This window comes from Cyprinodon tularosa, unplaced genomic scaffold, assembly GCF_016077235.1.
Source record: "Cyprinodon tularosa strain WSP-4 unplaced genomic scaffold, ASM1607723v1 ctg526, whole genome shotgun sequence".
NCBI classification, from domain to species: domain Eukaryota; kingdom Metazoa; phylum Chordata; class Actinopteri; order Cyprinodontiformes; family Cyprinodontidae; genus Cyprinodon; species Cyprinodon tularosa.
Window position 1 is genome coordinate 694,417 of NW_024039259.1, and position 24,065 is coordinate 718,481.

General features: G+C 38.2%; 1 protein-coding gene across 1 annotated transcript; it reads right to left on the reverse strand.

The window, feature by feature from the left end:
- Positions 1 to 1,815: 1,815 nt before the first annotated feature.
- On the reverse strand, positions 1,816 to 24,058 carry LOC119795882 (nucleolar protein dao-5-like). The gene is made up of 14 exons (XM_038304120.1): positions 24,052 to 24,058; positions 22,995 to 23,039; positions 22,858 to 22,896; positions 22,478 to 22,522; positions 22,360 to 22,407; positions 22,223 to 22,270; positions 22,091 to 22,138; positions 21,904 to 21,951; positions 21,746 to 21,790; positions 21,502 to 21,618; positions 16,725 to 16,769; positions 16,616 to 16,648; positions 3,084 to 3,137; positions 1,816 to 2,363 (listed from the first exon to the last, which is right to left on the reverse strand). The coding sequence occupies exons 1-14, from the start codon at positions 24,056 to 24,058 to the stop codon at positions 2,215 to 2,217; spliced, it is 771 nt and encodes a 256-aa protein (XP_038160048.1). The 3' UTR covers positions 1,816 to 2,214.
- Positions 24,059 to 24,065: the final 7 nt, after the last annotated feature.

The following is a 24,065-nucleotide window of genomic DNA, read 5'->3' on the forward strand; positions in this document are numbered from 1 at the left end:
ATTATTCTAAGTAATTCTGCCTTAGGTTTTTCTGTGTTTTTTTATTTATAACTTGAATAATTTAACAGCATACTTAATGTATGAACTTCCATATCTCCACTTTAACTTAAATTACTACATGCATGTATAACTATTTACCAAGATCTTTGTTATTAGAATTCTATTATTGACACGATCTTAAATAGCAGAAATCTCCTTAACAACACAAACAGGTTGTTCAAACAGAGTTCACTGCTAGCTTTTAAGTCATATTTTTATAAGAATAAAAAACAGATCCATCTACAGGTCAAACAAGGAGAACAACTTATTCTGTGATGGGATGAGTTTCAGTGTTCATCAGTATGCAGCAGGATGCTACAAGTAGATGTTTGGAGACAGGGATACTGCTGGGATTAAAGTGGGAGCTCCTGGGTTTGGGTTTTATGCTAGTTGCATGCTAATCTTTTGCACCAACAGGTAAGCAGAGGAAATTAAAATGGGCAATGCAGATTATTTAAAAAAAATTGTGACAGTGCTAGAAAAAGTCAAATATTACAAGCTTTTTAATATCTGATGCAAAAGAAATCTGGTTGTGGTCAGAAGAATATGTATTATAGGTTTGATGGGAACATATTTTGTATTTACATGTGCATAAAACTGTGGAGTATATCTTAAAGCAATGAAACGTGCACTAAGATTCTACACAATAAATTTATGAAGGTAAAAAAATGCTGGATGCAAAAGACTACAGTGAAAAAACACACTGTACTTAGAAAAAGCTAGGTAACTTTTTCTACATAGAAATTCTTTGTATATTTCACTAAATTAAATCAAAGTTACTAAGAAGAACAAAGTCAAATAAATTTTACTGCAAAATTTCTCTTGTCAACAAAATGTACTTTTGTTTTGCTGGTAAATTTTACAAAGATGCACAGAGACATACAACCGTGCACACAGAGACATACAACCGTGCACACACAAGGAGAATGTAAAGATGCCAATTAACAGTCATGTTTCTGCACTGTGGGAGGAAGCCGGAGTACCCGGAGAGAATCCAAATGCATGGGAAGAGTATGCAAACTCAATGCAGAAAGACCCTGGACCAAGGATCAAACACAGAACCTAATTGCTGCAAGGCAACAGTGCTACAAACTGCACCACCCTGCAGCCAAAAAGTAAACAATATTTTCTATTTCTGGCCTAAACATGGTCAGACGAGGAAAATAGCTAACCTGACTCCGCCAGATGGATTTGCTCCGTATATCCATCTGGAAACCTTTCGTAGAAGTAATTTTGGGAAGGGGCGAAAATACTGGTTAGCTGATTGGCCTATGTTGGTGATAGACGGGTCAAATAAACCAATCAGATCAATGAAGCATATGACGTACTAACAGAGCGACGACAAAGAGGAGCCAATTGATAGATCAAACTCTTGCCCAAACCAGTCGGGAGAAGAGCAAAAACATCTTTTCCTCTGAGAAAAGCCTCCAGAGCAGTGTTTTGCTCTTCTTTCAGTGAAGAAATACTCTGTAATTCCGATAAAACTTGCTCGATAGCCACGCTAACGCTAGTTTCATCGGCTGAAGCCTCCATGTTCTTTAGACTGAACTGTCGCGCTTCTTGTTGCGTCACACCTCAACCCGCCTCAAAGCCAACGCTGATTGGACGTTCGTTTGGTGAACGGCTCCAAATTTTCTTCAACGGAGAGTCTCCAGACTGATTAGCGAGTGAAATCTTGAAAGCTCGCGAGATCAGGACGGTTTCACAAGGCTAGAAAATAGCACCAAGTTTACTCCTAATATCCGAGTACTTAGTACTTGCATCTGTTAATCTGGGAACTGGTTTGTTAATACTATTGGGTAAGATGAAATAAATGTTCTTGCATGTTGATGGATATAGATTTAAAAATTAATTGTATGTAACACATTACATAAAAGGTGTCATTTTGAAGTAAAAGCACTTACATGGCAATTTGCAGTAATTTTTACATAAAAAACCGAGGTAATGTTTACAGAACCAACAAGTCCCATTATTCAGTGTATAGAGGCAAAAAGTTGTTAGGAACGGCAACATTTCAAAATAAAACCCAGGAGCTCGACCATTAAATGAATCAATAAATAAAAGATCAAAGAGATTCCCCCCCTTTTTGCCCGTGTCAGTTATTGCAAACAAAGAATGTCACAGAATTAAATATCTCTGTTGGATTGACTGACACGTCTCTGTGAGGGAGTCGGGTCACTGCCCCGCAGCTCTGGCTGCTCTCTGCTCCAGCATCGATCGTACAGCAGGAGACAACATGGCGGGGGACACGGCCGGGGTGAAAGGTCGTAAAGGATAGTTTGCCTGTTTTCCTGGGAAATAGATACACTGGAAGTATTTCTGGCCTAAGAGAAAAGAAAGTGAAAATTAATGCGGGTTTAATGCAGTAAGCTGATTTATCAATGATCCATCCCAAAGTACTTTCACTCTGACTGAGGATGTGAATGATCAGAAAAAACAGATGTTGTTTTTCTTATTTTTTTATTTGAAAATAACTGATGAAGGTCAGATTTCAACAACATAACTTAAAATTTAGGAAGTAATTTGTTCTGCAGAACTAAATTTAATCCAGGTTTGACTTTGAGATGAGTCCATCCACAGTGTTAAATACTAAGAACACAACCTTCTGTTTTGTCACATGCTGTAGGTTTCAAATAAATCTTCCTGTAAGCACTTTCTCATTTGTGTTGAATAATCCAGTTTATTTGATCTGTCTAAATACAAGATATTTGGAACTGAAGGTGACTAAATGCATTTCAGCCTTTATATAAAAAAAGAAATGGTGTATACCTTTTAATCAGCACTGATTGATTAATAGGATATTCATGGATATATATTCATCTATGGATAAAATAAAAATAAAATACCAGACTAACTGACACATTAATCTGTTTATTAATAATATCCCTTATTGGTATATAAATCACTATGGTACAGTTGATTTATTATAATGAAGAGATGTGAGTTAATGCTGCACCAAAACACCTTCTATTTTTTAATAAAGTATGCAAATATGCAGTGTTGACCTTTGAACTGTGATGACATCACATTTCAGCATCTCTTACTTGGTTTCTTCTTTTCTGTCCCATCTGTGACACTGTCCTCAGTCCCAGGGTTTTCTGCAACAAATTAGAGTGTAATAAACTGAGATTAAAGAATTATATTTTAATCTGTTGAGAGACAGGAAAAGAGAAGTGAGTGTATACATGCAAGTTATCAGCAGAAAGAGAAAAGGCAGATTTTTTGTTTCCTAAATTATTATCTTTTCATGTGAAATACATAGTTTATTTATATCTCTTGTTTCTCTTATCCTATGTCTTATCTTATGTATCTTATAATTATTTTTCCCACCAATGAGGTTAAAAACTTCTGGGCAATTACAGAAACTTTGGAGAAAGGAAATAAGGAACAGCAAATGCGGGAAGTTGATCTATTGTCAAACCGATATGTTTTACGTAATAAATGTTTAGCACAGAATGATTTATTTTTAACTCCAGGATAGATTTGATCAGTTATTTAAAAAAAAAATTCTCCACTCAAACTGTTAGTTAACTGGGTAGTAGAAAAGCAACATGTTTTCTATCCTTTAAAGTGTAAATGGATTTTAAAAATAGAACTTTTTTCATTTACGTTTAAGCAATCATTATTTTTACATAGAAGAAACATTTTTATAGGACTTGAATGACTATCACTGAAAGAATAATGAACAAATATAGCCGGACCCACCTGCTGGCTAATCCGGACCCAACCTGATTTAAAACATTTATAAATTACTGCATGTTGTCACAAGACTAACTTCACTTGCGCCGCTTCTCCTGTTAATATGGTAAAGCCCTCTGGAGCATCTGGCACCAGGCTATACGTGATAAAACCAGCCAATGAGCTGCTGTCAGTCTGGGTTGCTGCTGCTAGCTACTTTTAGACACAGCAGGCAAACCTGGGGCAAGCCGGGCGATGGGAAAGAAGGAGAAGATGATGCGAAAAAGGAAGCAAAGAAAGTGTGAACTGCTGGAAGAACTGCGGTAAACTTGTGAAAGAAAAGTGAAATGGCGTGCTCAAAGATGACCCTGCATATTTAGAGTATGTTTGTCTCAACCTGCTGCCGTGAAGCAGGATTCTCCACCATGAACAGAATCAAAAATAAATATAGATCTAGGCTCACGAATGAGCACCTTGATATGTGCTTGAGAATGGCTTAGACTCCAATCAAACCCAGGTTTAAAGCCTTGCAGATCAGCCTGAAGCCCACTGCTCAAATTAAGCCATAAAAAAAGGGAAAAAAGCAGTTAGTTCAGGTGTTTTATAAAAATAAGTGAATAAGGAAATTGTCGATATACCAAACTGAACGATCGTTGTTCTCTACTTCAAAAACAATTTTGATTTTAAAATGGAAAAATTTTCTTTTTCTTTCTATTTTTTTATTTAAACATTTGATGTCCAACATGGATGCAGAAACACCTGCATTTTATTTCAATGTTAAATTCTGTTTAAAGTAATAGATTATGATTTAAAATGTCTCCGGACCTTTACTGGTTGTTGACTTTCTTTATTAGGACCTAAATTATTTTTAACAGGTTACCCCTGCTTTAGGTAACCTGTTTCGTCATATATTTTGTATTATATATTATATTTGCATTATATTTTATTTATATTTGCTGTTATTATCATTATGGAGTAAACCATGGTTATCAAGAATAGGAATATTTATCTAGTATCTTATTACTGAAGGTCATATTCTAGTAATTAATTAAGTCAACAGGTTTCTTAGGACATTGTAAGTAATATAGTATTTAAAAAGTCTTAAAGATACACATCCTGACCTATACGTGAAAAGTTACATGCAAAACTGTTCTGAACAAATCTCTTCAGTTCTCACAAAGCTAAAATTAAGTGCATAGCCCAGATTTTACAATAATTTGAAGTTGTAGATACTGAGAAACTATAATCCTTTAAAACTTTAATAACAGCAGCACCTTTGACGGCAGCAAGGTGTCAGATATCGTCCTGGATTTGTTGTAATGGAACTGCAATTTCACCCTATTGGTGTGCTGCACCAGACTGGCTGAAAAATCAATATCATACCATTCATACCATTTTAAATTGAAAGTATTAATGTCCTCACTCTTTTAAGAGGGAGACTTTAAAGCACTTTATCATGAATTCTGCTCTGATTTTAGCTGCTAATATCAAACAGATGTGAAAAACAGGAGGTGGAGTGTCAGAAATGAAAAAGTGTGGGGACACTGGGGCCAGTGTTGATAATCCACTGAATGAGTCATTATGAACAGGAGGCTAACACCCCAAATAAATGAGTTTTCATTTTTAATCTGTCCAGTTATTGATGCTATAAAATACAAATCTCTTTAAATATTGCAAGACACTTAAATATGTGGATAATCGCATCTCAATTAGATAATCTCATTAAATCCTCTAATGTGCTGCCATTCATGTTATTATCTCCTCATACTGATTCAGTCAGTGGAAATATGGTGAAAACATACTTTATACCTCAGACCTCACAGGAAGGAGCATCTTTCCCATTCGCTATTAACGAAGCATACAAATAAAATAATCATTGTGCAAAACTGCCACATTGGTCATGTTGGTAAAGATTAAATACATAAAACTGAACAAATATAATCTGGATGATGTTTTCTTTTATTACAGGAGATTTAATCCCTATCAGATGGAGAACTTTAATATCAAAGTGGTCATAGACTTTTCATTCTTACTCTGAAGGCGTATAACATACATGTATAATGAGAAACTGCAAACTCCAAACTGTATCTCTCTGGAATGTCTTTGGTTTCTCATAAGTTTTTTCTTAATGCTGATACGATTTTTCTCTATGCATCTTGTACTGAGAAGTTCTGAAATGACCAGTGATTGTCCTAAATGTCCTTCTGTATGAAACTTTTTTCAGCATAGAAATAGCTAATGATAATTTAGTGTCATTGGGATAATTTGATGAATGTCACTTAATTAAGAAACACCATATGAATAAGAGAAAATGCTGAAAAATCATGAAACTGACAAACAACTGATGGATAAAGCATTAAGTTAGTGATAAAATTGTTGGTCATTAAGCTTGACAGAAAAAGTGCTTCCATCATCGTTTTCACCTGAAGCCCACTGGAAGTTTTAGCTAAAAGTCAACCCACCTGCACAGAAATTGTTTTTATTTTTTAATGAACAGCTGAAGAGTGTTTGCATACTGAGGTTTTAATTGCCTATTTGTCTTGGTGAAGGAGAGAAGTGCTGACTGATATGTGGAAGGCTTAAGGCCAATTTATGCTTCTGACACATAGCCTATACAACCGTCAAATCTGTCTCTGTGCGCGACCACACCCCCCGGTTCTGCAACCATCGTTGCGCACGTCAAAAAAATCCTGACTACGCGTCGGACAGTCGAAAACCTGCGCAGACCTCAAGCGGAAGTTCGCAGACAAAAAGCAGCAGTGATTGGTCCTTGGTATGCCTTTCGGGCTGTCTGTGTGGTCGTCCTTCTTGATTCGATGCCGGGGCACGCCATTTTTAAAAACCGAGGAACAACTACAATGGACAACTACGACGAAAGGTTAATCAAAGGAGGTTCGGAACTACAACAACTTGTACGATGCCTCAGAACCTGTTCCTCTTTGATGTCTAACATTTCTAGATCCATCTTCATGACCGTGATATCTTTCAGACGCGCTATTGTTGTTTTGGAAGATAAACACTCCCGCTGGCACCGCCAAAGTTCTCATGACCATCCACCGAAGTTCTCGCAAGTTCTCAAATAGGCTCCCCCTTGCACTTTGGCACAAAACTGCTGTGCGTCCCTAGCAATTCCAGACAGACGGTGCAGAAGTATACCAGCAAAACTGGTTCGCGACCAGACCTAAGCGACATTTGGTGTGTGAAGTTGTAGAAGTACAATCTGCCCTTTAGTCCTCAATGTTATCCTGGCTTTGAATCCTAAATGCTAAGACATTTGTTGCATCTTTTGTCTCTCTCTCTGTTATATGTCCTGTCATTCTATTAACAAATAAAGGCTACTAATATCACAAAACTTAACAATAATCAATTTTTGAGGAAATGAAACTCTCAGTGCCTAATTTCTGTGACTGTTTCCAACGCTTATTAGGGAATCTTGGCCTAATCCTAATTATCACACTGCTACAGATATAAGACATAAGTCCATTTTTTCTTTCATTTGGGCTCCATCATGGTACCATTACAGCATTTCAAACAAGACTAAGTCTGAATTCTGACCAAGTCATAGCAACACCTTGATTATTGTAAGTTTTGTCTTTTTAGGCCATTTTATTGGAAATTTCCCAAACTGGAAATCCTCAAATGAGGTTAGTGTTAGTCTAAAAAGTTGCAAAGTGCACACATCCTGTGGCTGCAAATCAAACCAAATTATCAGTGCTTATTTGCTCCATCGACTGTTTGAGCTGCTAATTTGTTTTAAAAAGTGCTTTGCATCATTAGCCTGGGTGCCATTCCGAACTTAGTCCCGCCCACAAAGTTTGAGGTCGGGGAAGTTCGGTCTGGCTCTGCTCCATAGTAGCGCGAGTATTATCGCCCACTGTCAGGTAATCCAATCAAATTGTCAGGGCGGGCTTTATACGATGATGGACAGATGACCAACAGTAACGTAATCAACCACGTGACCAATGCGCGCTTGGGTATTGTCAAGTTTTTGGCCTCTACAAACCACCTTGCCTTCTGCCCAAACTTGAAAAGGGCTTGCTCCCATCAAAGAGACCCAGGACCAACTCATCTCAGTGTCATCTTTTTATTTCTCTTTTCACTTTTTTCTTTAAATCACTTCACTCTCAAAGACAAGACAACCAAGCAGGTTGAAAACCTACAAACAAACAAAACAAAACACAATGAATTAATAAGTTTCCAGTCAATGTTTTTTACTTTTAAGTTATCAATAAATAAGCAAAATAAAGTTAATTCCAAATGCACAAATCCATCTTTGTAAAGCCTGCTAGGTCCTCTGAATGCAGGTTTAATGTTTTAAAGTTCATTTCCTACCAGTGGTGTCTCTGCAGGAGCTTGAAGATGAGGTCTTTGTCTGTAGAGATTGCTCAGAACACAGGTGTGTTGAGTTACCTTATAGGCTCCTGAAGGCCTGAGTGAGAGAGTTGGGCGCGCTTGATCTCTGTGAGGCGCGCAACAGCCGGGTGGAGATGGTACTGCACTCACACCAATACACCATTTGCTGTTTTAACTTGACACCTCCCACTTGAGCTCCTGGTCTTTGAACCTAAGGAGGTCACACCTCTTTCTCTTCACTAGATCTTGTCCCAGCAGGGTTTTCTTGTTCTTCTATTGGCAATAACACAACAATGCGCCTTACGTCTCTGTGAAGTATTGTTGAGGGTATCTTCATTTGAAGTTCCTTCCTCATCTTCCCCGTTTTTCCTCCAGCTCTCACATGTGGTACGGGGTAACTTGGATACTTTCAGTTTAACTCTTTTCCGGGCCTCATACCTCACTTCATAGGGTCCAAATAGATCAATAGTAGTAAACTCAAGTGGTCTGGCAGGCAGTGTTCGTTCTGGTGGAAGATCGCCCATTATCTGTTCACATCTCTTTGCCCTGATTTTCAGGCACGTCACACAATTATCCACAACTTTTTTAGCCAATCTTCTGCCTCTCACCACCCATGCTTTTTTCCTCATCTGCAGTAATGTTCCAGCAATGTCTTCATGATTTACTTCATGAGCTTCAAGAGCAACCAATGTGGATACCCATGAGTCATATGGTAAAATGGGGACAACTCTTTTGTCTTCATTAAAGGATTGAATACGACCCCCACATACCTGAAGTCCAGAATCTTGTTCTTTAAACACAACTAGTCTGTTTAAAGTTGTGTCATTGAATGAGGTACTCACTTGTGCAGCCAGGAAAACATCTTTCAGTGCATTCTCACACTCTTTAACACTAAGCCCAGGATGGATGGTTGGTTGTTTGACATCTGTTGAAATTTTTCCTTTCACTTTTCTGCCACTTTGCTTGCTTTCCAAAGTGAGTTTCCAGTTTTCAACAGCTCTTCTCACCCATGCAATGACTCTGACTAGTTTAGAAAGACTACTATATCTTCTCTCTTGAATTAATTGTTTGGCAATGAATGTAAGAGGAGAGATTTTGAGCTGGCTGTCTTTTTCTTTACACTCTGTAGCTTTTAAAGCATTCTTTGTCACATCCTCATCACACATTTTTTGTTTAGTTTGCTTAGACTGTGCTCTGGTTGTTACTGCTGAGAAAGCTTTTCTCTGGAGCTTTTCAACACCTTCTTTTGCACCTATAGCAATGTCTTTGGCTGATCTTATCGGCCATTGATCAATAGGTTGCGACAAGAATTTTGGTCCATTTTGCCACTGTGAGTCCTCTTGGAGGTACTCAGGACATGCTCCTCTTGATGTAATGTCTGCAACATTGAGCTCACCTGGAATCCACCACCAATCTGCAACAGGCCCAGCTTTCTGTATTTCACCAACTCTGTTAGCAAAGAAAGTTTGGTATCCATAGCTGTCACGCTGAATGGCTCCTAGCACAGTTTGGCTGTCCAGAAAATGGTACCAGCCTCCAATTTCCATCCTGCTGTGCTTTTCTACATACTTCCTCAGTCGAGCTGCAAACACTGCACCACAAATTTCTGCTTTTACAGGTTCTCCTTTCTGGTAAAGTGGAGTGAGTTTTGCTTTGGATTCTACAAGTATCACTTGGATCCCTTGCTCTGTCTCCCATCTGAAGTATAGAACTGCACCACAACTTTTGTCACTTCCATCAGAAAAAGTTATTCCTATGGGCTTTCCAATCCAACTGATTGGTGTTAAACTCCTGTGAAATTTAATTTGGCCAAGGCGCACATACTCCTGGAACAACTCAATGGCTTCATTTCTTAGCCCATCAGAAAGTGGCTGATCCCAAGTGTCACCTGCTTTACCTGCAGTTCTGGTTTCTTGGAAAGCCTTCCTCACTAGAATGGCTCCTTTCTGTTTGGTGGGTGTGACTAGCCCAATGGGATCAAAAAGACTAGCTACTTGGCTAAGGAGTTCTCTTCTAGTGAGAGGATTTGGAGTATTTGCCCTCACTTCTCCTTCTTCTAGGTTTTGTCCCACTTTCATTTTTTTCATTCTTTTTGAGAAGTTGATTGATGTCATCACATATAATTTATCCTCCTCCACCAGATATCCCACTCCCAAAGCCTTATTATCATCTTCTTTCAACTGATTAGGGAGTGTAAAGATTTTTTCCCTGCTAGGTAAGGACATTTTTTGCCTCCCACTTTGACCTGATAGGACCCATGGTTTCAAAAAGAATCCCCCAGCTTGTAAGATCTCTTCCACCTTCTTAGTGTGCTTTTGCAAAAGTTCTGGGTCATTGTCAGATGTTAAGATGTCATCAACATAACAGTCTTCTTCCAGGATCCTCCGCTCCTCTTTACAGCTGTTAAATATGGGCAGTTTTGCTGTCTCTCGCATTGCTACTTGGGCAATACATCCAGCAGGTCGATCCCCAATGTTAACTCTGGTAATGGCAAACTCACCGATCTCCTCTTCTGAGCTGTCTCTCCAGAGGAACCTGTGTAGATGTCTCTCCAGGTCCTCAAGCCACACAGAGTTATACATCTTTTTAATGTCTCCCAAGGCAGCATGCAGTCCCCTTCTGAACCTGAGTAGAACAGCACGAATAGGATTTAAAACATCAGGACCTTTCAGCAGAATATCATTCATACTTAGACCTTCAAATCTTTGACTGCTGTTCCATACTAAACGCACAGGAGTGGTCACAGAATGAGGATTTGGTGCCACCTGGTGGTTTACATACCATACTGGTCCTTTCCAGTTGTTTAGGGTGGCTTCTGTTAGCTTTATTGCTGCTTTCCTCTCCACCATTTCATGCACCTGGTTTGCATAGACAGTTTGCCATTCAGGCTCTTTATTTAATCGTCTTTCTGTTCTTAAGAAAGTTGATTCAACACTTTTCCTGTTATTGGGAAGACAAGTGGGTTCTACAATCCAAGGATACTTTGCATCCCAGTGGGGAGCATCACTGTGGTCATCTGCTTGCACATAGGTAAGACCTTGTTTAATTATTTCAAGTTCTTTCTCCTCCATTAATGTCATATCTTTTCCACCTGGTTGACATGTCCCACAGCGACATCCACCACACTTTGGTTCACAAGCTGTTCCTATGCTCTCCCACTTCCACCAATCAATGAACTCTTTATTGGTAGTTGTACTTTTGCTTTCTGCTTTAACTTCTTTGAAACTGCAGACTTCTTCATACTTTACAGCAGCAGTGCGCATAGAACGAGCAAAGTGTGTCTCTGACCTGTGTGCTGCCACGTCGACATCTTCACAAGGGTCCGGATGAGCTCCTCCCACGGCCATGCCTAGTGGACTGTTCCACAGGACCAGGTCTCCAACAACCTTGACTCTTTGAGGGGCCAGTCTGCCTTCTCTGTGACTTATTAGCAGCTCAATGGTATCTGGTCTTTTGAGGTCTTCCAGGTCAACATCTGGGAAAAACTTTTGCAGCTGCAGTGGTTGAATGACTTTATGCACTTTAGCAATTTCACTGAGTCCATAACAAATGAGCTGGTGGGCTTTCACTGTGCCTTTGGGGGTTTTGACTCTAACTTTTAACAGGTATCGTTTTGTTCTAACTTTGACTGACATTCCCCCAACACCATGAACAACTAATGTTATGTTCTCACCTTCTAGGTTCAACCTTTTAGCTGCTTGATGAGTAATGTAATTGGTATCAGAAGCCAAGTCAATTAAAGTGCCAATTTTCTGGCCTGCATTTGCAGTGACTTCCAACAGCATTAGAATGACAGGTTGCTCCTTTAGTCCATATGACTCCATAAGCCCAGGGACTTCACACTTTGTGTTTCTTGTTGAAGCAGTTACATTTGAAAAGGCTTTTCTGCATTCTTCTGCTAGTTCTGGTGAAAGTCCAGCTATGAATCTCTCCTGCTCTTCTGTTAGTCTATTTTTCCTTCTTGGTTTATCAATCCCAACCCTTGTAAGCTCACCCTTTGGGCAAAGGAGGAAATGGTGATCTGAAAAGCTCCCTTTCTTACAGTCTTTGTTTCTACAAAGGTAAGTGTTGATGCATCCAACATCCTCTTCATGCTTTCTCAAACACCTTTTGCATGTTTTCAATGTCTTTACAATGTTGAGCTTTTCAGGTACATTCATTTCTTTGAACTGTTTGCAGAAGAATATTTTATCTCCATGTCTTGCGTCTCCACACACAATACAGACATGATTCTTTCTTGTGGATCGAGTAAAAGCATGTCGTTTCTCAACCTTCTTCTCAGTCTTTTCACTCACTCCAAGTTGCTCTAATCTCTCTAGAACTTCCTCCTGTGTTTTTAAAAATTTGAGAAGACTATCAAAATGGTTATCTGGTGTAACTGCATTGGCAGGATTAACCATAAAAACTAGCCAGTCTCTTTTGATAACATCAGGTAGTTTGCTCTCTAGAGATTTAATAACCAGAGGGTTTTTCATGGCTCCAATGTTACCTAGCTCTGTTAAGTCAGCTAGAGCCTTTTCAATTGTTTGTATAAGATCTATCACCTTCCTTGGCTGGTTTGCTTTCAGGGGTGGAGTCTTCTCAAGCTCTTCAATAATTTCTAAAGCAATACTTGACTTGTCGCCATACCTATTTTCCATCACTCGGAACATATCTGCAGCAGTATCATAAGCAGACAGGTGTAATTCACTACAGATCCTTTCATCTACACTATCCAACAACTGAAACTTTTTCACTTCCACTGAGCCACTTGGTTCTCCCTGCTTCTGCAGACTTTCCCAGTCTTTTCTCCATCTGTGAAAGTTTCTTTTACAGCCATGAAATTTTGGTAGACAAATGGTGCTGATCTTTACAATGGGTGCGGGTGGAGCTAGTATAGGTAAAGATGTAAGGTCTGATTGAGCAGCATCTGATTTACTCTTCTCCTCTGCGATCGTTTGTGCTATGGCAAACTGTGATTTTCTTGCTTGAAGTTTATTTTTCATCAATTTTATCTGTTTTATTCTGTGTTCAATATTGTCCCTCTCTTCTACAGGAATCCATATTTCCCAGGTCACAAAACTTTTAATAGATTCCTGGATCACATTCTCCACAAAGGACAGTTGGACTTCATATGCACTTTTGGTCACAGTTAAAACTTTTATGTCAGAAGCATCATTACATGCCTTTTCTGCCTCTTGGATTGCAGTATAGAGCTCATCTTGACCATATTTTTTCCACTAATTAGACTGAACTATTTGTTTGACTTCTTCTAATTTTGATTCACAGTCATCAATAGTCTTTTCCAAATCAGCTTCTTGCCGTTTATCAAGTTCACCAGCTTCAACTTCCATCTCTGCTAATAGTCCAGCTTTGTAATCATCATTTGAATCACTTACATGTCTGGCATCAGAGGTTAGCTTTTTGAACTCCTCTCGCAGTTCCATCTCTGTCATGTTGGAAGCTTTTCTGCTCAGGAAGTGTGCTTGCTTGGTGAAGGAAGATTTTGCCATGGTGCGATCCAGCTTCAATTGTTTCAGTGACTTTCCAAACATTTCTTCAGCCATTGTGGATTGTACAGATGAGATGACCTGATGTCCTCCTTGAGTTGATTCGTCGAAGCCCTTTTGTCAGGACTTCACCGTCATCAGGTCTTCAGTTGGTTTCCAATTGGTTTCCAATCAGCTTCCAAGTGGTTTTCAACTGTCAAGTTTTTGGCCTCTACAAACCACCTTGCCTTCTTCCCAAACTTGCCTTCTGCCCAAACTTGAAAAGGGCTTGCTCCCATCAAAGAGACCCAGGACCAACTCATCTCAGTGTCATCTTTTTATTTCTCTTTTCACTTTTTTCTTTAAATCACTTCACTCTCAAAGACAAGACAACCAAGCAGGTTGAAAACCTACAAACAAACAAAACAAAACACAATGAATTAATAAGTTTCCAGTCAATGTTTTTTACTTTTAAGTTATCAATAAATAAGCAAAATAAAGTTAATTCCAAATGCACAAATCCATCTTTGTAAAGCCTGCTAGGTCCTCTGAATGCAGGTTTAATGTTTTAAAGTTCATTTCCTACCAGTGGTGTCTCTGCAGGAGCTTGAAGATGAGGTCTTTGTCTGTAGAGATTGCTCAGAACACAGGTGTGTTGAGTTACCTTATAGGCTCCTGAAGGCCTGAGTGAGAGAGTTGGGCGCGCTTGATCTCTGTGAGGCGCGCACCAGCCGGGTGGAGATGGTACTGCACTCACACCAATACACCATTTGCTGTTTTAACTTGACAGGTATCAACAATAATGGCTGCCGCTTGAGAGTTTGGGTGAGTAGATTCTGCTATTAGGTCTGTTCTAGAAGATATCGACAGCAAATTAATTTTAAAAGAGGAACAGAGAAACGCGATCAAGTCTCATCTTCTTATTATAGGCGTGCAACTGCACGCTTTGATTTCTGTTGACAACAACTGTGCCTGGCTTAACATACGTCACGCACTCCGTTGCTCTTATTGGTTGTAGGTCTATCCAATTGAGTGCAGAGGCATTTTTTTCCTGGTTCGTTCGAAACACGCCCCATAATCACAGCTCTATGGAGCAGTATCAGACTCATATTCTGACTAGAATTGAGTCGGACTACGTCAGGCTATTGCATCATAGCCCAAAGATCTAAACTATCTGGATGTTGTTCCAGAAGATATTCAACTCCTGCAACTTTATTACAGATAATAAATTAAGCTTAAGCATAAATTCAATCTGGAAGACACTGATCAGCTTCACCTGAACCACCTGTGATGCACTTGTTCAGTTCCAGTCAATCATCTTCTCCAAAGTCAATCATCTTTCAGGATCCCCTTCATTTAGCTCCTGGCCCAGCTTTTCTCTCCCACATGCAGGCAAACTTTCACCCACCTCCACCCCATCTCCTCCCCCATTCTCATATTATTCTGTCCCACCCACCTTCTGACTTATTCCACCACCAGTGTCCAGACCTTGCCAGACTACTCCAATTCTCTTCCACTTTAATCAATGAAGCGTACATGGATTCACAGCATCAAAGTCTTCAGCTGGGGACTGAAATAACTTATTTCATTTATGTCTCTATCTGCTTCCGTCATCTTAAACTGCAGATGGCCGCTCACACCGAGCCTGGTTCTGCTGGAGGTATCTTCCTGTTAAAAGAGTTTTACTCTCCACTGTCGCTAAATGCATGCTTATTGCGAAGGATTTCAGAGAGTTAGTGAGTCCTCGCAATCAGCTGGCTTTCTTTTGATAGAAGTAAGTTGAAGAATATGATTGAGTTACCTGTACAAACAATTCAACATATTCTCATTATCAGTTCGTATGAAATCGTACAAAAAGTTATGCACAGTATTTCGTACGTTTTTGACGTTTTTCCTCGAAGAAACAGATCAGTGCGCATGCGCCGCCAGACAGACAAAAAAAGCAGATCCTCGGACGGACATAAAACTGGGAAAAACAGTGCAATAATTACTTCTTGATGTCTCTAACTAGGTTGCTTGCTGTTTTGTATCTTAGGGTCAGGGTTAGGGTTTATTGTATGTTAAATTCTATGTCATTGAATGTAAGATGCGCATGCGCAAGGATATCTTGTCTCGAAGCAAGATGTAAAAATACGACGAAATACCACGAAAAAAACGTCAAAAACGTATAAAATTACTGTGCATAACTTTTCGTACGATTTCATACGAACTGATAATGAGAATACACTGAACAATTTGAATATTTTGTAATTGTAGCTTTGTTCTTTGTGAGTCTCTCCAGGTTGAAATGCCTTTGCCTAGAAGTTCATCAACTGAAGTCTTATTATTTCTGTTCAGCTTCCAATTGTCCTTTCACAAACTGCAACATTTATTAAGTTTTAATATGTTCTATCATTGCCTTGTTTTTAAATACCCCAACTAAAACTGTCAACATATCTACAAAATGAGACAAGATGTTAAAAGTGAAGTAGTTCTTCCAAAGAAGGAACCATCTGCTGTATATGAGCAGCCAGGTGTGAAAAGCCATCATTAGAAACCAAAACCACGCTCTGCACAAAAAGTTCAATCTGCTTCCCTACGGGCATGGATACAGAGTCAGGAGCAACAGGATGAAAAGTCTCTTTGTTCACCATGCAATAGCTTTTTAAATAAATACATTTGATCTTATTCCTTTTTAGGCATTTTTGTATTATTTATCTTTATAGATGTAAATGGGATATTTTATTGTGAAGGCCGTTGAACATGAATTAAGAGTTTTATTATTGTATTCTGTAGGTTCTTTTCTACAGTGATTTCTCTCATATGGGATTTTGAAAAAAATGCTGATGTTGATCAAATTGCTGATCATCAGTTATTGAAGTGTTTCATCAGGAACTTTATGCTCCTAAACACTATGAAAGCAGCAAGGGTGTATTTAGTTCTTCTCATGGCTTTATTGTCAGCATTTTTCCCACCTGTATCTACGTATATCACATCACTCTCACTGTATTAAGTTCAGCTTAATCCTGAGTAATGTCATTGCTATAATGGAACGGCTTTCAATGTTCGGTAAATAACATCCACAAAGTCATACTTACTTGTTTTGGGTGATTGTTTCTCTTTATCTAGAGCTTGAAGAAGGAGAAAAAATGCTGATCAGTTTAAAGTCCAGATCCCTAGAGAACATCTATTTTTCCGGCTCTATACCTGGATCTTCTTTGACAGGTTTCTTCTCTGCCTTTGTAGTTTTTCCTGTCAGAGAAGAAAGACAGTCCAGTTACAGCCTGAAAAACATATTCTGATTTTTACTCTCCCTCCGCGTAATATCGGAAAAAACCCTTATTGGGGTTTTGTTATCTGATGGAAAACAACTTTAATCACATAATCCATATTTCGAAGGAGCCAGATTTTCTCTGGGACATCAAGCTAAATGCATAAAAGGCCGGCAATTTGGTAAGGGATTTGGAAATGCAAATAACATAGCAGAGACAAACAGCAAGGATAGAATATAATTAAAAAAAATAAAAGGCACCACAAGAAATCCTTTAAAATAAAAGAAAATACAACAAAGGAAATACTTTAAATCAGCAAGAGAGCAGATCTGACTGATTATTTGTTTATTAATATAATCTCCTCCGAGCTACAGCCCAGTTTTTGGAAGAACCAGCAGAACCTAGTCAGCTGATTCTGGCATTTCAGTTTAGGCTCTAAGGGGTTGTCTCTGCTTTTTGATTAATTCCTCCTGTTTGTTTTATACATTAATCATTTTTATGTGATTTTATATCATAAAAAGGTGAGTACCTCACTTACTGTATTCATACATCCACATGATTCCTTTTCTCCTCTTAGTTAAATGCTTTATAATCTCCTCAATATGAGTCTGAGTGGGAATATTGTAGTAATCTCTTCAAAGCTGTTCTTCTGACCGTTTCCTCCCACTCCCACACATTCTGGCTATAATCGTTCCACTTTTCCATTTCATTTGTTAAGCATTTTAACATTATTGAACTCCCTCGGCTTTAAATCTCTTCTCTACATCATTTGAGGATTCAGTTATTGCAGATAAAGTGGGGTCAAAGTCAGTGTTGAATATCATCCTGCCCACTGCTAAGCTAAAACTGAAATACATTATACAATGCAAGAATCAAACTGGAAACCCTAGTTAGCTTTTACTGCTCAAAGCTCAGGTTTGGTTTTGTTTTAATAATGAATAGAGTGTAAAATTTAAAGCACCACTGACAAATAAAACCTTGTGACTATTATCATAATAATCTAAATTCCAATGTACAAAAAAATATGTAGGAATACTAGAGATACTGTCAATATTTTAACAGGAACGCTGTGTGAAAAAAAAAAAAAACATACAGCTTTTTCACCAAAATAATATAAAAATTAAATCATCAGTCATGTGTTAATCAAGTACACCTAACCAATTAATTTTCAGCAAGTTTGTGTACCTTTGTTAAAGCAGAAAATTGTGCAGCTATCTGGTGCCAATGTTTGATAACAAGTAGGAAAGACAACTGCAATGACCTGAGGGAAGAAACTGCTGCAGCTCATCAATGTGGGAAGAATTATAAGGTCACTCTAATTATTTACAAACCAAGAACATGACCTGTAGACGCTGCAATGCTCAGATAAAATCCAAACAAAAGATCAACTATAGCTGCACCTTAGTCTTTAAATGCTCAAGGTAAAATATGATTAAATATATAATATAGAGTGTGTTGACATGCATGTATGGTACTGATGATAGCCTGGGACGATTTATGAGAAGTGAGATTTTTTTTTTAGAAAAACAAATCAAAATAGCAATCAAAACACGAGCGGACCTTCTGTTGCACTCACTGGGCAACAGTAACATCCTCTCTTTGACCACTGTGGCTCAAGATGGCAACAAAAAGGAGGAGTCCTCACAATTAAAGTTAAAGATCCAATTAATTTCATTATAAGTGATGAAAATTTAAACGGGGCATGGGAATGATGAGTATTAGTGATGAAATGAAGTGATTTACATGCAGAGGTGAAAATGGCTGCCCAGAGAGGGAGAGAGCAACCTGCATAAGCTGCCTTTTGTTAGCTTGGCCACTCCCACCTCTACAGGTGCAACACATTCACCAATAATCACCACTGACAAGAGAACCATCACACCAAAAAGCCTTTGAATACCAACATTTTCTAACAGCAGGCAAACATTTCACTGCTTAAACTGGGGTGTTAACCTGACAATCTAAGCAAACAACACAAACTAACTGAAAAAGAATAAGGGATTTTTATTCAGTCAGAGCACAAATCAATGCAAACCTTAATAAACTGAGGCAACTTTTTAAAGATGATTAGGCTGAAAATCCTTAGAATGAATCTAGAGATAGATAAAGTCATGAAAACAAACAACAACAAGAGAGATTTAGAGATGCTGATGATGTTTTACATAATCTGATAAATTATGAGTTCAATTTAACTTTCCTCACAGAGCTCCTTCCTTTTTTTAATTAAATAAATAAATATATATAATCTGTAATGTGGTTTTATACAATGAAGACGGTGTGAGAAGCGTAGGACCCAGCAGAGATAAGATCAACCCTGTTCTGTTGAGTAAAACCTTAGAACTGACATAAGACACATACTCAACATTAACAAACAATGTCTGACTAATTATTTACAGAACCATTAAGCTGAGTTTTTATTACTAGAATCAGTTAGAACAGATTTCTATATAACGGCTGAAACAATAAAATAAATTAATTGATTATTGAAATAATCATTAACTAACTCAGCAATCAATTAATAATCGGTAAATGGAGTATAGAGACTTTAAAATATCTTTAGCTGATGAAGCAACCCACTTAGAGGCATTGATGGGACTAACGGCGTTGAAAGTAACGGCGTTACTAACGCCGTAACCTTGTTTTAGTAACGAGTAATCTAACTAATTACTTTGACTGTAACTATAACGCAGTTACCATTGCAGACACCCCGTTACTGCGCGTTACTCAGGTCGCACAATGAACCTTTTTTCATGATAAGACTCGTGCGCAGCTGCGTGAAGCTGACTCCCCACCCACGTCAAAAAACTCTGCAAATAGACTGAATGGTTAGTGCAACGTTAGTGAAGATTTGTGCAGAAAAAAATATTGTTTGTGCTACTTTTGTTTAAGAGATATTAAAGATAGTTTTTTAGGTCATCCAGAGGTGCGCGCCTTGTCATGAGAGAGGGGAGGATGAGAATGGCTGATGTATAGTGAGATTCCGTCTGTCAGTTGGGTAGGTGGGTGTTTCTGCTGGTGGGTGTTAACGTACAGCACACACAGAGAGATGGAGAGTGAGGATGACTCCAGCAGCAAACAGCGTTTTCCTGATGGAAATACAGGTGTTACGTCGAGCTGCGTTTCCCCATCACATACGGTTTCCTCTGCATCTCCGCACAGCGCAGGCGGCACGATTCACCGCGCAAGCGACAGGAAACGCGCATGCTCGCTAAAGGCGCGCAACAGTCGCCCTGTGCTCGCGCAACAGGAGAACTATGGAGAGCGTGAACGATCAAATGAAAGGGAGAAATCTGGATGGATGGATGGATGGATGGATGGATGGATGGATGGATGGATGGATGGATGGATGGATGGATGGATGGATGGATGGATGGATGGATGGATGGATGGATGGATGGATGGATGGATGGATGGATGGATGGATGGATGGATGGATAGTCTGCCTTCTCAACCTACTGTATTTTTTATTTTAAACATTATTTGATGGCCTTTGTGGCAGGGATGGAGATCCATATTTTATGTCACACACAGAGTATACATCTAGATAGATAGAGAGATAGATAGATAGATAGATAGATAGATAGATAGATAGATAGATAGATAGATAGATAGATAGATAGATAGATAGATAGATAGATAGATAGATAGATAGATAGATAGATAGATAGATAGATAGATAGATAGATAGATAGATAGATAGATAGATAGATAGATAGATGTTGCAGTATCTATAACAACCCAAACACACAGGATTTCAGAATTAGACATCCCCAGTTATTAATTTCACCAGATCTGAATGCCCTGTTTAAAAACTTCACATGGCGTTCCCTCTGATGTCATAACTCTCTGCAGGTTCTTGTCTTTGTCGTCCGCTCTATTCAGCTGGCTTTTGAATCACACGGCGAGAAGGTGGGGGCTGGGTGGTGAGGTTTACGGGGGCGAGACACGCAAAAGTAACGCAATAGTTACTTTTACTAGTAACCAGTTACTTTTGTTGTGGAGTAACTCAGTTAGTAACTCAGTTACTTTTTGGGAGAAGTAACTAGTAACTATAACTAATTACTTTTTCAAAGTAACGTGCCCAACACTGCTTAGAGGAATAATTATGCTAAAATGATATAAACATTTTATAATTAAATTTAAAAAAAAAGTTTTTCATCCGTCAATATGTTCTATTTCACTCCTCAAGTGGAAAAGTTTTTGATTTCCCTGGTTTGAATTTTGTAAGAAAATTTTCTTTAATCAACCTTTTAAAGTCCGATTTTTAATTGATTAATCCATCCATTTTCCATCAGGCTTATCCCAAGCGGGGTCGCGATGGTTGCTGGTGTCTATCTTTAGCTGTCTACGGGCGAGAGGCGGGGTCCACCCTAGACAGGTTGCCAGTCCATCGCAGGGCAACACAGAGACAAACAACCATTAATGCACACCTAATCAGAATTTAGAGAAGCCAATTGACCTAAAAGTCATGTTTTTGGACTGTGGGAGGAAGCCGGGGTACCCGGTGAGAACCCACACATGCTCAGGGAGAACTCCATGCAGAAAGATCCCGGGCCAGGAATTAAACCCGGAACCATGCAACCCTGCAAGGCAGCATTGCAACCCACTGCACCACTGAGCAGCCCTCAGTGGTCAATCAAAAAGGGCGAAATGATCGTTAGTTGCAGCCCTAAAAGTTCTCTGGTACGTTGACTCTACGTTTTCTTCTGGGTTACCTGGTTTAAAGGAGATTCTGATGGGCTTCTTCTGCTCAGCTTGAGACGTCACATTTGTCCTCATGTCAGCTTCCGGTCTCGTTCTCAGTCTCAGTGGCTGCGGTTTTGGCTCTGAATCTGTTCGAAAGCAGCACATTTTTACCAGTTCGAACAGCATAAACCAAGTTTCTCTTCAGCATCTTTAGCTGGAATCAATCATTAAAACGATCCTCATCAAACTTCACAGAGCTCATCAAAACTGTACCTTTCTTATTTATGGAAGCTTTGACTTTGCTCTTGACAGCCGACGCTCCAGAGGGAAACAAAAACAATTAACTCCTAATCAGCAATCGTCTCTCTTGTCACTGAAATGAATTCTGACTGACTTCATGCATATTAAGTGGTGTCAGTGTGTCTCGTTACCTGTCCTCTTAGACACCGATTTCCTTTTCTGTTGTACAGCTGCAGGCTCTAACATGATGAGCAGATTGGTGAGATTAGGTTACATAAAACGTGTCTTTCTCTCTGATCGCTGACTGTTAATTTATGCTGCAATCTAATTCATTTAGTGATTAGAATTCAGACAAATCGTGACTTAATCACAGGTTACCTTTTCTTGAAAGTGGAGCAGATTTAGTTTTCTCCTTTGCTGGGCTCTCTGAGGAAAACAGAATAAATAAAAAAAATAAAATAAAAGTATGCATGCTATAACTTTGGCTTAATTAAATATAATGCAATGTACCTTTTTTAGCATCAGGTGAAGGTTTTGATCTTCCTTTTACAGGTTTGTCTGTAGAAATAAATTATAGATTTAAATGAAACCTGCATTTTTTTTCATTTATTAAAATTGATATAAAAATTGGTTTAACATGTAATAACCTCTTTTAGCATCAGCTTGAAGCTTTGATTTCACCTTTGCAATTTTCTCTGTAGATAAAAATGCTTGAAATAAGCATCATTTATTATTGCCACTTAATTCAGTAGGAATGTACCTCACCTTTCTTAGCTTCTGCTGACGGTTTGGTTTTCTCTTTTTTTGCATCTGAGAAAACAAATATAAAAGTCTTAGACAGATTTTATGAGCTGTCTTCTACATATTTTAGTATGCATTTATTTCAGTATTGTTGGGATATTTCTCCGTCAACAGAAAACCATGTTAACTGAAGCTAAAGAGGAAAAGACTCTATTTGTTTAAGCTTGTTTAGCTTCAGGCTCTAAATGAATAATTACAATAATATGACCATGAAAGTTAATTTGCCTAATAGTGTTTTGTGTCACTGTATATTACAGTTATTATATGGTGTAGCGGCAGTTTATTCAGGAAACATTCCAGTGATGCGGGGAAATAAAACATCCTGTCAGAGGAAGAGCTTGTACCTTTTACCGAATCAGCAACCTTGTTTTTTTTCTTTGCAGCTGTAAAAAGAAAACAAAATAAATAATGACTGTGGATGGCAGTAATTAGTTAGAAAATGTTTATGTCAACAACTATAATTCATTAAAGTAATTTGCACCTTTCTTCACTGAGGCAGCCTTTAATTCCTCCACTTTCTCTGTTTCTTAAATGAGAAGAAATAGTATGGTTATTTCATAGGTTCATAAAAAAAATCAAAATGATCTTAGATGTTTAAATATATAGTTTGAACAAAATGCATTTATTAAGATGTTTAGATAAGGGTTAAATTAGTCAATTTTAAACTATATATAAAATATCTTGTTAGCCTTACCTTTAAAACCTTTACTGTAGGTTAAAATTAAGATCATTTGATTTTTTTTAAATAAATTTTCTTTTTAGATCTGCCCAAATCCATAAAATGTAGATGCACTAACATAGAATAAAGGTCAGACTCATTGATTATTTCTTTGTATGATCTAATAAAGACCTCATACTTTTATATCATATTTCACAGCGTTTAAGAATTGTTTTTTAGATGATCTAAGGTTTTCTTTAAATGTTGCTGCTTTTTTGAGACATTTGAAGTTCAAGAGCAAATCATTATCAAAGGCTTTATTTTTATCATGCCTGCATAGGTGAATCTCCTAGAAAGTGTTCAACTCTAGTTATAAGCTAAGATTGTTTGGACATGTTTCAAATAAACTTGGAAAAAATTGCTGTAAATTGGATCTTAAGGGTTTTTTGTAATGAGCAGCCTGTCATAACGAAACATTTCACTAGAATTTCATTGATAGATCAAAGAAAAACAGTAAAGATAGAAATGTTTGACAGCCTGATGTCAGCTTCATGAATGCCATTCCCAAAGAGCTGCTTCCTACAATAGATGATCAACTGGATGTTGATCTTTCAGGTCCCGCCTCTGCTCTTTGATGTAATGTGTTTATGAAAGAATAAAAAATTATTTCAGATACTGCTCACAGCTGGAAATGCTTTTTATGCCTATAAATTCTTTTTGTCCTCCATTTGTCCATGTTTATATGCTAAAATATGTAGAAAAATAGCAGTGGAAGTGTTTCTAAACAACCTCCAGTAATCTAAGGATTTTTTTTTTTTGCTTAGATTACAAAATTAAATGATCATTGCGTATTTAAACACAAATACACATATTATTCTACCTAACATGTACTTC

Excerpts from the sequence above, each read along its gene's own strand:
- LOC119795882 (XM_038304120.1), bottom strand. Across the intron at positions 22,523-22,857 it reads GGTTGCTGATTCGGTAAAAG|ATGCAAAAAAAGAGAAAACC; the intron begins GTACAAGCTCTT and ends TTGTTTTCTCAG. Across the intron at positions 16,770-21,501 it reads CAGAATCTCCTTTAAACCAG|GAAAAACTACAAAGGCAGAG; the intron begins GTAACCCAGAAG and ends CTTCTCTGACAG.